This window comes from Nesoenas mayeri (assembly GCF_963082525.1).
Source record: "Nesoenas mayeri genome assembly, chromosome: 1".
NCBI lineage: Eukaryota > Metazoa > Chordata > Aves > Columbiformes > Columbidae > Nesoenas > Nesoenas mayeri.
Window position 1 is genome coordinate 196,230,260 of NC_137541.1, and position 14,980 is coordinate 196,245,239.

The window sequence follows — 14,980 nt, forward strand, 5'->3', positions numbered from 1 at the left end:
AGAAAAAAAATCCACAAGAAATATTAATGATAACAATTCTTACTACAAGAAAGATTTTTTGTTTGTTTGTTTTTGTTTTGTTTTTTTTTTACAGTAAGAACAATAAGTCACTGGAACAACCTCCCCAGGGATGTGGTGGAGTCCCCATCACTGGAGGTTTTCAGGATGTGACTGGACAGGATGCTGGATAATCTCATCCAGGCATCCCTTTCCCATGAAAGGTTGGACCCGATGATCTTTTGAGGTCCTGACCTGGGCTGTTTTATGATTCTGTGGTCAGTGCTTTTGTATTTCCTTAGCACAGCCCAGCTTAGGGACTCAGCTCACTTTCAAAGACTCGAGTCTCGGAAGATCCCGAAGGCAGTCAGTCCTGCCTTAGCTCCCTGTTGCAGATTTCAATGGACCCAGGCCAGAGCAGGACTCGGTAGAGGATGAAGGATTTAACTCAGCCCATTTGTATCAAAATCCTTGATGAGACTAGATCCTGCTATTGGTTTGAGGCTGCCCAGGTGAGCTGCTTGAAGATCCTTGCAAATTACTGCAGCCTCCATCACTAGTGGTTTGAATGGGCCTCACTTTATTATATGGCTATCATGAGGTCAGACTAGATCTTCTGAGCAGATGAAACCCTGCTTACTGGTAAGTCAGAACAACATTGACACTTTTTAATTCTTGTACTCCCTATCAATCTAAAAAATGGCTTTTTCTGTGTACAACTAGTGAATATATTTTTTTAAATGAGTGTTTAATTCTAAGCTTACTATGTTGTTTTTTATATTCACAGGAATATTTGGAAAACAGTAATGATGAGCCAGCTGCTATCCTTGTTTATCTGTGGGACTGCTGTTACAAGCCAGTACTTAGCAGAAGAATACCACACGGATACTCCAATGCTTCAAAGTTTTATCAGCTATTCTTTGGTTCTTCTAGTTTATACAACAGCACTGGTATTTAGGACTGGTATGTGAAATATGGGATGGGAGATTCTCATTCATAGTGGTTTTTTTTAACTCTTCCTTTCAGATTTTGAAACTGAAGAACGTAATACTTTTCCTAGTTTTTTTAAAGTTCTTGCTGAAATTCCTGTCTTGTAACAACACATGGAATTGAATTTCACAGGTTAAATGTGCATTTAATTGGATTTCATTTCGTATATGTTTTAAACTGTGTGCTTTTTGTTTTCAAGTCCTATGTTACATTAGAGAAAATCAGCTTTGTTGTAACAAGTTTCTTTGCTAGAGGCTATTTAGTATTCCTCCTATTCTTATTAATTTACTCTTTAAACAACTCTAGTCTTGTTGCTTTTTTTTTCCTCACGTGGAAGAATTTCTGTGCTTCTGTGCTTCTGCATTTTGCTGTTATTGTATCTTTCTTAAGCAGGGGAAACCAAAGTCAAACATCTCAGTATTACTTATGCTTCCAAAAAGTAAGATTCCTCTGCAACATTTGGTTGGAAATAAATACCTATTAATTGCTGCTTTTTTCTAAACAGGCCATGACAGTATTTGGCAAATTTTAAAACTGAGGTGGTGGAAGTATATTTTGTTGGGACTGGCTGATGTTGAAGCCAATTACATGATTGTAAAAGCCTACCAATACACGAGCATCACAAGTGTGCAGGTAAGGATCGATCTCTCTTTTTGAACTGTTGCTTTTATTACAGTTTTGGACTGGTTTCTGAAATGCATTTCATAGGACAGACAGAGAAGCTATTTAAGCCTGAAAAAGCTTTCCAATATCTATTTTCTCTCTGCAGTACAGAGAAGAGCATCCTGCATCATGAATAACATTTCCAGGAAGCAGAGAAAATTGGCTGGTATTGCTCAGTGCTAGCTCTTGAGTTGACCTCTAATTATTTTGATAGAAAGCACTTCTAAGAGTTTGCTGAGAGCCACTCAGGTTTTTCTTCTGACACAAAATAAAGATTTAGGACAGGATAACACTCACTCAGCTCATGTTATTGCTGATGAGAACAACATAGATCTCTTGCCTAGTCCCAGAAGCTGAGGGTTAAGTTTTGTGAGACGTGACCCCACACGTGAGGACACACTGATAATTAGCTGGTGTTGCTGATTACGTAGCAAGGGATCATGCCTGTGACTTTTGGATGTGGCACTGCAGTTCAGGCCCCTCTCTGGCAGAGGTGGAAGGGAGGTCAGCATGCCAGGCTCCTGCAGTGACCGTGAACACCCTCTGCAATGCCAGTGCTTGGTGCTGCATCACTGCACTGCCACAAATCTTGTGTTCTGAAATAGTTCTATGAGCAGGAGGGCTAAAGCTGTGGTTTCTTTGTCACCCTGTACAGACATAAGCTGCTGGAAATGTTCCGGCCTCTGACTGCACGCTCCTGAGCTTGCACAGGCAAATCCCTTGAGCAAACTGGCGCAGGGCACTGGGCAAAGTCAGAGTAAACCCTGTGTTTTGCTGGCCTGTTGGCGAGCTGTGTCAGGCCCAAGTCAGCTCACCTTGTAGTTCCACAGGTGCTGCTGGAACAAGGGAGGGGATGGTGCAGAACAAAGGAGGGAGCGTGTCCAGGGCCGTGCCAGCCCACGCCTGCTCCTGCCCATGGTGGATCCGCGGCCCTGCTTACCTGAGTAAAAATATAATGTATCATACAGAATTGGCTGTTAGTTGGAAAGGAGTGATTAGTTGTCAGTGTTATATAGAGTCAAAGTAACAAGGGTTAATATTTAAAAGAATCACTTGTAAAGCAATAAGCTCTTGTTGTCTAGGCTCGCTTTTTGGAGAACTGCAGTAAACTTTTCCTTGCACTGTATAAAGACCAGTAACAAGTGCCTGATAGATTATTATTGTCACATTTCCACTTCATACTTATGTGTTAGGACTCATTAGACCTTTAATTTCCTTACAAATAATGCCTAAGAAATCAAAGCTTTAAGAGTGACACGTTTCAGTCTTAAGATCAAGTTAAGCTGATAATCAAGACACTGTTTGATCATATACTTTACAGCTGAAAATGCCAGGACTTTGATCCAAGTTCTCAGAAGTAGTAAAGCTGTTCCCAGGATTTACTTCATCTATTCTTTCTAAACTTCCTTTGTAGAAGTTAAGAAAGAATAGAATACAGTAGGTTGTCCTGGTCGATTGCCAAACTTGAGCATTTGCTGAACCTTCATCCAGTGTGGTAACTTCAGACAAGCTTCTTCAGTGTCACTTTGGTAGTTGTGAATTTGTTGTAATTGCCTGTTGCAGGAAGATTTCTTGCACATACTCTGAAGTCACCCATTTCTCACCGCTGCCAGAAAGGACAAAACAAGGCTGTGATTTACTCTGGTACAAGGCATTTGCTCTCAGCCAGCAGCAAGCAGTTCTGCAGTGACATCAGACCCTGTGGTTCAGAGCACCCAATGTGGTGGTCTGTCTGCAGTCGTGGCTGTGAGGGGATGCCCAGGGAGCATAACAACAATGCAGGAGCATATGGCACCTTCCTGAATACAGGGCAATCACTGTTAAAATGCTGGCTGCTGGAGCTTCAGTTCAGCCCTATGAAACTTATCTTCAAAGATAAGTTTTCTCAGCTCAGCAAGGAACTTCCATGTATTTTCTCACACATGCACACAAAAGCAAAGCTGATTTTCCTTTAGTTATCAAATACTAACATTGCACGGAAGAGCTTGGGAGATTTTTATAGAGATAACATTGGGATGGCAGCTCTCATTTCTCCATAAATAAAGAAAACGATTTTGGTCCACAACTAAATTCTTTCTGTTTTGCTGTTGCTGAGACAATGCCAGGGACACCTCTTGCTACCAGCATGTTTCTGTCTGTGACCACATATTTCATACCCCAAAACAAGCAGCATAGCTGTGGTTTCATGTTGTTGTCATGTTTTCAGGCACAATTAGCATTTGCTCCATGGATGGTTTGGGTGCAGGAATTTTATAGGCAGCTATTGACCGAACATCAGCTGATGGAAGGGTGTTAACCTCAGCAGGAGAAAATACAGGATGAGCCCCCAGGGGCTGCTCAAAGGTGCTGTGCAGGGAAGCGAGCAGAAGAGCTGTTGAGCTTTCTTGCTCCCAAAGCAGTCTGGAGCTGGCAATTATAAGCAAACCACTGACCTCCAACACTCTATGGTAATTTATTAACCATGTATTAAAATGTCTTTTAATAATTTACTCACCCTACCTTTAAAACCTCCTATAAACAGTGTGGCCAAAGCCTGGCTTGAGTCAAAACATCTGTGAATCAAATCACCAGGTTATCTGTCTTTTCCCTCGTAAAAATACAGGATACAATTAAATAAGATGAGAGTTTGCTGATGCTCTACTGGCAACAGTAATCAGTACCACAATACTGCTGTAAATATCGTAAAACCTGAATAAAGAAGCTTTATTCTTTTAGATGGTTCTGTTAGCATGGTTCATTGTGATATTACATCTGCTTTGTATCTCTTTGATCCTGGTCGTATACAGATGACAGCATTTTCCACCAAAGGGCTCTGTAACATAGCAGATGAAAGGAAGGCAAGATCCTGTAGTAGGAAATCAGATTTCTTCTGTGTGTAACTGAGGGCAGTTGTCCCGTGGAACAGATTACCAGGGTGTGTTCTTCATAATTTGGTGTTGTGCATCCTGGCTGCAAGTCCTCTAACCAGGCCAATGCTGCTCTGCAGTATGTTACTGGTCTGGATGCAGCAATTCCCCATCCCACGTTACTGAAAGAGCTTCTGGCCCATTATCTACTACTCCCTTACATCCTAATTAAGTTTGATTTGTTCGTTTGTTTGTTTTTTTAAAGGGATTTTGTTCTACTCTTTCTATTGGGATTGAAAACCTGTTTGGAGGTTGGAAAGCTATGTGGTAACATCTCAATTAACAGGGGAGTGAAAGCTTACATATTAACAGAAGAGATGTCTGCTACTAGGGGTGTGAAAATGTTGCTTTTAAATATTTGTAAAATTTCTTAGTTTCCATGATTGTAACTTCACACCAGAGAAATCAAGTACAGTTCCATACTCGAGACAGAACTGATTCAGACCAAAGGTGGAAAACCAGTTTTGAGAGCTAAATTGTGTGTTTTGCAGAAACAGATAACTGACAGTTGTTTAATGCTAATCAAAACAGTCAAATTTGGAGGAAACATTAGAAAGTTTTGTTTGTTATTTTTTTAGTCTAGGCAAAAGGGAAGATAGAGAAAACGGCCTGTGACTAGATAGAAACTCACAGCATGATACTTTTGTGTATTGAAATACGTGGTATCACACATTAGGACTTGTGTGGGTCTAATGTCTCCTAACACAGCCTAGGCGAGTGCTTTTGCACAGACTTCTCAAACTGGACAAGCTGGAGGCAATCCAAGGAACGAAGATAAATAGGTGGAAGAATTAGAGTATAATCTGTAATAACTCTCCATAATGCTGTGCTGGTAAGACTTTAATATGTGTAATTATGAACAAGTATTATAAAACGAAACTTTCCGTGAAAGTCTTAGGAGTTTGCTTAAAACCGTCAGGGACGATGGCTGAATTTGGAGAAGCCAGCACAGAAGACGACTGCGTGATTAGGCAGGCAGAAATTGGCAATGAACATTAAGGACTAAGGGCTCATCTTGATTGTAATGATTAATGCTCCAGTCCTATTGACCTGGACCTAATATTTTGTAGTGACTTCAAAAGACTGGGTTTTAAGGGCTCACATTTAAGAGTAATTTGTGAGCAGCCTTTGAAAGGCTGACTATATGCTTTGCTATAGACTGTTCCCTTACATAGTTTAATGGCACTCTAATGAGGCAGGTCATAACATGCACCTTTTTTACCTACAGACAAATTCAGAAACAAAGTGTATTTTATTGAATTAAATATTAAACTAATTATCATTAGCTCAATGTTTTTGGTATTATTTGGTTATTCTAGAACTTTATGCCCATCTTATGCTGCAGCATATTTTTCTGCATTAAGTACACAGCTAATTCTTTTTATTTTCTGTAATAAAGGATGAACAGGTGGAACATGGGTGGCTCTAAGAGCAAGGCAGAGACATGTAGATTTTAGGAACACACAGAGAGGAGATAGTGAAGAAGGGAAAGAGCAGTTGGTGTCACTGCTTCTTATGGAGTACAGACATCCTTGAACCTTAGCTATTAAGTCTGCTTGGGGCAGTGTCTGCAAACTCATCCAAAGTGCTTCAAAACTCCTGCTGCCTTGTGTGTCTCTGCTTCTGGGGCATGGGTGAGTTACAGTGGGTGACCTGCTTCTGACTAATGGAAGGTCAGCTCTAACAGAGTAAGGAAAATGCATAGATGGCTTATACATGCGTTTGTGGGAACCTGGAAGATTGGGAAGGTAACTTTAGGAAGGTTGTTCTTTCTTGCCTCTCTTCTTTCTATGAATTTTACACATGGCTTCCAGCACGTGTGGCTTTTTGGGGCAAATAAATCAAAACCAAATTGCAGAGTCAGATTCTTGCCCTGTTCCCTTCAATGTGAAATCAAATGACTTGTATCCTTTAGTAGTTCCAGATTTTTACTATATGTACATGGAGCCCTGAATTCTAGTTACGGATTTAAGGCGGAGTGGAAAGACGAGCTAGATAAAACCTGCTGGGGAGAGAAGGAGATGTTGGTGAACTGCCTGCTTGTGTTGGTGTCACAGGGAGCAATGCAATTCCAAAGCAACATCCTAGCATTAATTTGTGAAGCTGCAAAGATTGATAAGGTCCATAATTAGAAGAGTTTTTAGATCAGTGCTTTCCTGCCAGGAGAGAACAGACCCCTTGCCCCAGCTCCTCCTTCAGTTGCAAAATGCTTTTCATGGTAAGATGTGGCTCTGACCCCTCTTTTAAACAAATCCACTGGGGTTGCTTTGTGGCTTTCATTAACGTCTGATGGTGGTGGAAAATAAAATCCTGTACATTTGCTTTCAGGATAGTGCAATGCAGATTTGGGGTGGGTTTCTAATCAAACCATTTCTCTGTACACGCAGCTGCTGGACTGTTGCGGGATTCCTGTGCTGATGGCTTTGTCGTGGTTCATTCTCCATGCAAGATACAAACTGATCCATTTTCTTGCTGTTGGCATCTGTGTGGTGGGTGTCGCAACAATGGTGATTGCAGATAGTTTCACAGCGAAGCAGGACAGCATAGGTAAGGAGTCCTTTATCGCGGGGGGGAAGAGCGGAGAGGTGGCTCCTGTGGTGGGCTAATCTGTAAAGGAGAAAGGAGCAAATGCAGGGGCAGTGGAAATAGTTTTGTTTTAAAAGAGAAGAGGAGAAGACATGCTGCTATCTGTTTCTTGTCCAAGGAGATAGTGGAGATGCTGTTTTTATAGGGAGCTCTGGAATTTCTTTGCTTGTAAGTTTGGATTATTTTTTCCACCTTAAAAGAGAAACACTTGTGTTAAGCTTAAATTTTGCTGTTGTCCATCGGACCTGACGAAGGGCCTCATTCTTGAAAGCTTGTTCGCTTTTACTAATTATGTGAGATGATCTAATAAAAGATGCAGCCTCTCCCTGCAAACCTTGTCTTGCTCACACCGGATCAGCCTGCTGGCAGCCAGACTTCTCAGGTGGGCAGTTTTCTGTGAGCACACACAGCAAAGGAGAAGTTACTGAACTGACTTCTCCAGGTTATCCATGGCAGACCCAGCAGAAATGGCCCAGGTGTCCCGAGGCCCACAGGCCGCAGCGTGGAGAGCTGGGGCTTATGGCGGGGAGCAAGAGGAGCCGTGGGCAGATGGGGATTCTTAGGGACCGGGAGGGAGGCTGGGCTCGGGGGACAGGCGAGGGCAGGTGTCCTCTCTGACAGGTGCCTACATCAATCCATATCATAGTGATCTTGTTTTGAATACGAATTTTGAATTTCCAGAGCCAGCGGGTATGAGGCAAGGCACATTTCAGGGGAAGAGGAATGGGGCATTGCCTTCATCGGGCAGCACAGAGATAAGCCTGTTTGGCATTATTTTAGGGCCTTACTGTAGGTAAGACATCAAGACAAACTGAGTTTTAGCTTTAATGCTATGTGGTATGCATGCCTCAGTCCTGAGGGAGAAAAACCTTCTTTCCCTGAGACATGAAGGCAGTTGTACTTTATTTGCTGACCTGGGTATCCTTACTACTGCTTACCCTCATATTTCAGACATGTTTGCTTAGTGATTGCCAAGTGACTTGGGGAAGGAAATTTTAAATCAATTCAAGGATGTAAACAGCCATGATCCTCTTGCTATTTAGCTGATGGATAATGACATTTATTTGATGAGCGATTGTATCACATGGAGTCCTATTTGCACAGTATAAACAAATATGTTTATATTTAGACATGATGCCACCCATCTGCAGTGCCCACTTCAGACCTGTCATGAACCTGAAGCTGAGCCCCCATCCTGCTGAAATCAATTAACTGGCTTTAGCAAGACTTAAATCAGACTCTGCTGAAAAAGTGGGGGCAATATTCAGAAAGGCAAGAGAGCATCTCTAACTGGGAATTTTATTTAGTCCCTACAGTGCCTAAACTCAACAGAAGTAGAGTTGGACCAGACTATACAGCAGCGTCTTGGTCAGGATGAGATTTAAATGGCGGGTTTAGCTCATTTGAGACTGCACAGGGTGAGGTGAGCAGGTAGCAGAGTCCCTGTGCAGACACTGAACACAGCAGATCTTTCCTTTCCCCTTCTCTGCGAGGAAGATAAAGATGTTAGCAATAAATTTGCTTGTCTTTTTAAGGAAAGTTACAAAGTGTTTGTAGCATTATCCTTATTGTGGATTAATATTTCTGTACAGGTAGTGACGCGGTGCTTGGAGATGTCTTAGTACTTCTTGCTGCTTCTTTGTATGCCATTTCTAATGTGTGTGAGGAATACATTGTGAAAAATGTGAGCAGAGTGGAGTTTCTAGGAATGTTGGGCTTGTTTGGGACTATTATCAGCGGTCTACAGCTGTAAGGATCTAATATTTATTTTAAAACTAATTAAGAATATTCTACAGATGATTGCTTGTCTACCATTGAAATGATGTTGTTGTTGTTAAATAAATTCTTTGTTACTTCTGCATTTGGCCTGTGTGGGAGCCCTTCCGCCTGAATTTTATTTTTGTTGCTGATCAGCATCCATTTTATATCCTTTTTATTTGCACTACTCTTCTTACAGAAATTCTAAAGCTGAAACCCTACAATTGAATTCATGTGATATTTGGCTGTGATTTTGATTTTGTTGATCTTCATGAGGACACTCAGTATGCTGAGGACTGTTCACAAGAACATGTTTCTTAATGGATTTTATCTGTGGAAAAGTTGAGGAGATGATTGTTAGCAGGAGGTCCTTCGTATTAAAACTTCAGTTTAAAATGATGCCGTGTATACTCCTACAAATAACCACATTAGAGTACCAGACTACATGCACTTGTGTCTATCTAGTGAATTTTGTGTTCCTTTTTTCTCATAATTATAATTAATAATTTCCTCAAATGGTATATCAAATAAAACTGAATCTCTGAAGGATGAAAAAGCCTGTGAAGAAGGCATAAGAATTAAATAAAAGTGCTCTTGACTTTCAGGCACTTTAATTTAAAAGTCTTTTTCCATACTTGATAGATGTTGGAGTCAGTGTCATTCAATAACATTTCAAACAAAAAAAATAAGGAGTTATTAATCAAAATGTTTCTTATATATTCTGGTAATTAAATTATCTATCTGAATACACTGTGCTTTTTAAAAATCTTTTTAGTATATCATATATTTTCTCTAATTCTAGAGCCATTGTGGAACATAAGGAGATAGTGAAAATTCAGTGGAACTGGAAAATTGGTATGTGTTTGGCAAAATGATGTGCATTTTCACAGAGCACTGGGAAGTGATAATAATTTACTTCAAATGCTGAGGTTTTAGTTTTCTTTCTCTGGATATTAGGCACCATTCATATTATATTGTCACAAACTTATTTTCTTCAAACTTTTCATCTCAGCCAAGGGATAAGATTTGCAGGGTTGAACATTAAAACCGTTTTACATATAATGTGAAATAATTTTTCAAAATAAGTTGAAATGAGTAAAAATTAAACCTGTTTCATCACAGATATGTTTGGTGTTGGAACATCAGAAGAACGTTTTTCTGTTGTCCTTCCTAAATGAAATACTGAGGAAATGTATTTTGTGACACATTTTGACCTTAATAGAACTGTTCATTATTAAGAAATGTGACTCTCAATTTCTTCAGTCAACTCTTTTGTTAACTAGGAAAGAACAAGAACTTTCTTCTATAGATACAGTAATTTTTGCTATAGGAGGTGGTCTTGGAAAGGAAGTATTTCTGCCACATTTTTTCTTAAGTTTACATTCCTGTATATTTTAGGAGACCTTATCCTAAAAGATAAAAATGCATAATTTTAAAGCATCTGAAGAATATTAGTATTCTTTAAAAACACTATCCTCTGCCTTAGGAGTAAATTGTCATCTTGTTTTACAGCATTACTGTTCACAGCCTTTTCCCTGTGTATGTTTGGGCTGTACAGCTTCATGCCAGTGGTGATTAAACTTACTAGCGCAACCTCAGTCAACCTGGGGATTCTGACTGCAGATCTCTATAGTCTGTTCTTCGGGCTTTTCCTGTTTTCCTGTACGGTAAGTATCTCCATTCTTTCACTATAATTTAAGTTTTTACTCCAAAATTGTAGATAACGAATAACGTTCTTAAAAGCCGCTCATCAGTAATTTGCATTTGTACATTTCTACAGCTTGGATCACTAATTGTTGGCAAATATCAATCAGGAGGAGTCATGCTTAGTAATATACATAACATCGCACCGTTAGGTTGACAGTGATTTTCGAACAACTTCAGACTTCATGGACTATGTTAGAGATAGTAAGTGATTTCCCGAGGTGTTCAAGTGGTAGAGTTGTTGCCGTGAGCCCTGTGTGGAGCTGTATTCTACGTTTAGTTCATCTCCAAGTGCCCAAAGAGAAGGTTTCTGAACCTCCCTGTCATGAAAGGCATTTTGGTGTCTGAATTAGGAGCAGTTTGGCTTAATGTCTAGAAATCACTATATTCTTTTAGAAATTTAATCTCTTCATTATCAACATCTTGGGAGAAGAATCAAGCTTTCTGGGTTCTACTGCTGAGGAGAGACTAAAGGAACTGAAAAAAAAGCATATAAATATATTATTCTTTATGCCCTCCCAAAAGGCAGTTACTTTTATTGCTCTCTAAAATATGTTTGGTAGTGTCTATTCAAGCTAAATGACAGCGCTAAAAAGATTTCATCCCACTGTACACTTTTCATCCAGAATCATTTGAGGGAACTGAACTTGTTACAGCAATTGGAGTAATGGAGTCAGTTGCTCAGTGACTGAAAGGGCTTAGTGAGGAGCTTGTGAACTTTGCTTAAGAACTTAATTTGTATTATTCCATGTGGTTGCTTTCTCTTTAGCATTATGGAGAGCCAGAAGCTTTTAGGTCAGATTTGTTTCTGAAAATGAAGGCAAATTTATTTTACAGCACGGAGGTCTGGTAATGGCAGGATCTGACTGTGGCTTCGTTTTCCTTTTCAAGAGTCTCTTAGCTCAGCTTTCTTCCCTGTTCTGAGTTCCAAAATTTGTTTGAAGCTGCAAAGCATCCATTAAAAATGAATGTAGGAAGCGATCCACATTTACATTATAACAATTAAAAAACTCCTTTTTAAGTTACTTCCAAACATGGATTTTGGCACCCAGGTAGCTTAACTCAAGAAGTCATTATAAATTTATATTCGTAATAGTAAAGAGGAAGAAGTAAGCAAGAGTTTTGGAAGGGATATAATAAACTTTCATTCTTCAGGATTTTTAGCTTATTTTGGGGAGAGGTTTTTCTGGAAGGAGATCATCTCTTAATTAACTGTGAGGTATACTGGTAGCAAAAAGGAAAAATTAATTAGAGAAGACTTTGGGGTTGTATTATGAGAGAATTTCAGATATTTCCTGAAGTAGGAACTTGTATCTGTGGTTAGAAACAATGAAATAGCAAAAAGGGGAGCAGTAATAATGCAGCATCTTTACTAATCAATCAGGTGATCTGAGATAGGTTAGGAACTGAGAACGGAGAGAGCCTGATTTTGACACTGCTTTTATCATAACATTTAGCAGTAGAAAATCTTATTGCCAAGTTATCCATATGGTTTCTTTACCTGCGGGGCTAAGAAAGCCGGCAGGACATTTCCTGCGTTAAAAAGCAGCCTGGACACTGGAATCTATGGACAACAATGCAAGGAATCACTCTCTGTTCACCATTACCAGAAGGTATTTTGCAGCACGCTGCTGAAGGCTTGTTGGGGTTCAGAGCGGACTGAGCCCCAGGGAGCTCTGAGCTGCTGTTCTGACACAGGAGCAGCACAGACACAGCGGCTGCCGCAGGGACCGAGCGCAGGACCTCATGAAGCTTTGGCTCAAGCACAGCATTTTGCTAATGCATCAACCTTTTAGCCTCAGTCCAGTCTGTTTAAGGTGTAGTTTGAATTTTGCATATGTCTTGATAAGCCCTTTTAAAAAATTTTACTGCATAATGAATCTTTGCTGTGCTTGTTTCTAATGAGCTCATTATATACAGATACCTGTAATCCCTCAAGAGATACTAAAAAGATCTCCAAATGTTTTTGTTGTGTAAAATCTTATGGAAGGGAGTCTACTGCAAATACAGACACTAGGTGGAGTTACAGTCCTCTGGTAACATTTCAAGTTGTCTTTAGGCTTGATAGTGAGTATGGGGATATAAGCTACACATGTATGACTTAAAATCAGGGTCTAAAGCAATGAGTGGCTGAAATATTTGAATTAAAAACCAATAACAAAAACAAATCCAGGGAAAGACCACTGACCTCTCCCTTCTCAAAAAAAAGAAAAGTAAAAAAATAAGAGTTAAGGTCTGTTGGAGCAGCAGGGTTCACCAGTGACAATAGCTGCAAACACACAGGCAGACCTTGATTACAGCTGCTCTGCAAGGGCTGTGGCACCCTGGCTTGGTGACTGTATCCACTCATGGAGGAATTAATTCTGAGCAGGATCAGAGTCACCTACTGTCTTGTACACACTGGGGGTTATGGTGACCACCCCGTCTCGCCCACCCACCGCATGTCCTTTTGTACCAGTGCGTGCTCACTCATGGCCTCAGGTTGCATGCTGGAGAAACCCTGCAGATGCCTTGATGCAGACCAGGCTCTGCCCATCTGAGGGGAATGGGTCAGTCAGGTGTAGGACCATGAACACTGCTGCTGCCTCCATCTTCAGAGCTTGGTGCTTCCTCCTGTGCAGAGTGAAAGCTTGAGTCCAAACTCTTCCAAGCAACCAGCCAGCAAGGTGAGGAGAGAGGCCATGTATCACAAGGACAGTGTGGTTCAGTCTGCCTCTCCTTTTGCATGGTGCAGTCTAAGGGTTTCTGAGCCAAGTGACTACTAGCTAGGAATTTCAATGCCTTGACTGCAGGTGACTTGGTCTTTTTTGGGTCAGAGTCCACTGTCAAGATCCTACCATTCATTTCATCCAGCTCTGCTGCTTGATAAACTAGAACACGTTTTTCAAGCACGTCTAAGAGAGCTAAGGAGGTTATGGAATACTGACAGTGGGATGTAGGATGTACTGTTCAATCAGTGTGGTTTGGCAGAGGCAATAGGGAGGATTTTAACAAATCTGCTGAAGAAGTATTCCTGGCCATAGATGACTTGAACACTTTGTATTATTGAATCTGATGTTATGAAGTAAGCATTTATTTTTCTGCCAAGGTGGATGGATCTCCGCAATTGTTGGACTTTCAACAAGCAAGTGAATGGTAGTGAATCAAATGCCTTCTGTATCGTGGCATATCATACTCTTACCTCATGCCACTCTATTGGAGCACAAATGCCAATCTTGTAAAAGGAGCCCCAGGCTCACTCTCTTAGAGGACTTGCTGGGTGTAGAGAGCAAACTGGTTCTGGTCCAGTAATAACATTTATCTAGCCTTGCAGATGGTTGAGAGGGTTGTGCAGAGCACCATCTGCTGTGATGACTTGCAGTAGGACGGAGATTCATCTCTTGCCAGGACCATATCTGTCTGTGCTGAAACAAAGTTCTCTTAGGGGTACAGTGTTTCAGCATTCACGTGTGTAAACAACTGTCCTTCAATATCACCGTATTTACAGCCATTTGTTCTCTCTGTTAAGATTCTTGTATGGACACCTAAGGAAACTCCTCGTCCAACAGTATTGAGGATGAGAAGCAGAGAAAACCAGCCAGCAGCTTGAGTCTCAGTGAATGGAGCTGTTGAATTTTGATTTTCAGACCTGAGTACAGACTATGTTGATAATCCTCATTAAAATATCTTTAAAAGGAAGGGTATCTTTTGCATTCTTAAAACAAGGCAGTTTTTATATGTTTTTACATCAGACAAGACTTAATCTGTTTCTTTCCTTTGCCAGTTTTCAAGTCTTTATATCGTGTCCTTCCTCATCATCATGGTGGGCTTCATCATGTATTGCTCCACTCCAACCGAGTATGCAGAACCCACTGCTGTGCCAGAGCCCAGCAGCAGCACTGGCTTGGACAACGCTGCACTAAAACTCGAGGAGAATGACAGTGAAACTCCGACTGTAACCATACAGACCCCAAGAGGAGAAACTGAGGTGGTCAGCACTAATTAAAAAAACGGCAGCATTTCAAAATAGACTCTTTTTTTTAATTATTATTTTTTACTGCCAAATTTCTTTCAAATATTAATCTGGAGAATTGTTCTGCTCCCAAGGCATATGTCATGCTGTGCTGGTTTTAATGCACTGGATGGACTTTTAACTGTATTGATTTATTCTTGCAGAAAATCTGGCCCTTAGAAGAATAGGGAGTAGGATTTACGTGTAGTCTCTGGGAAGTGAGAGACTGTTATTTTTAAATGCATAATTAACTTAACAGCAAATGCTTGGGGGGAAAAAATGAAGTCAAAGCAAGCTCTCAGGTCACTTAACTGGAGCAAATACATTTTATATTGCTTAGGGACCTAAATCTGCAAGGTGCTATCTGGGGCTTCATGATCCCCAC

At 40.6% G+C, this 14,980-nt stretch overlaps 1 protein-coding gene across 1 annotated transcript; it reads left to right on the forward strand.

Moving 5' to 3' along the window:
* Positions 1 to 264: 264 nt before the first annotated feature.
* SLC35F2 (solute carrier family 35 member F2) lies at positions 265 to 14,589 on the forward strand (the record flags this gene model as incomplete). Its single annotated transcript, XM_080338504.1, is given in 10 exon segments — positions 265 to 378; positions 380 to 457; positions 460 to 509; positions 785 to 960; positions 1,493 to 1,620; positions 6,944 to 7,103; positions 8,735 to 8,891; positions 9,703 to 9,755; positions 10,413 to 10,567; positions 14,368 to 14,589. Coding segments are annotated over 10 exon segments (1,293 nt in total).
* Between the last annotated feature and the right edge of the window lie 391 nt (positions 14,590 to 14,980).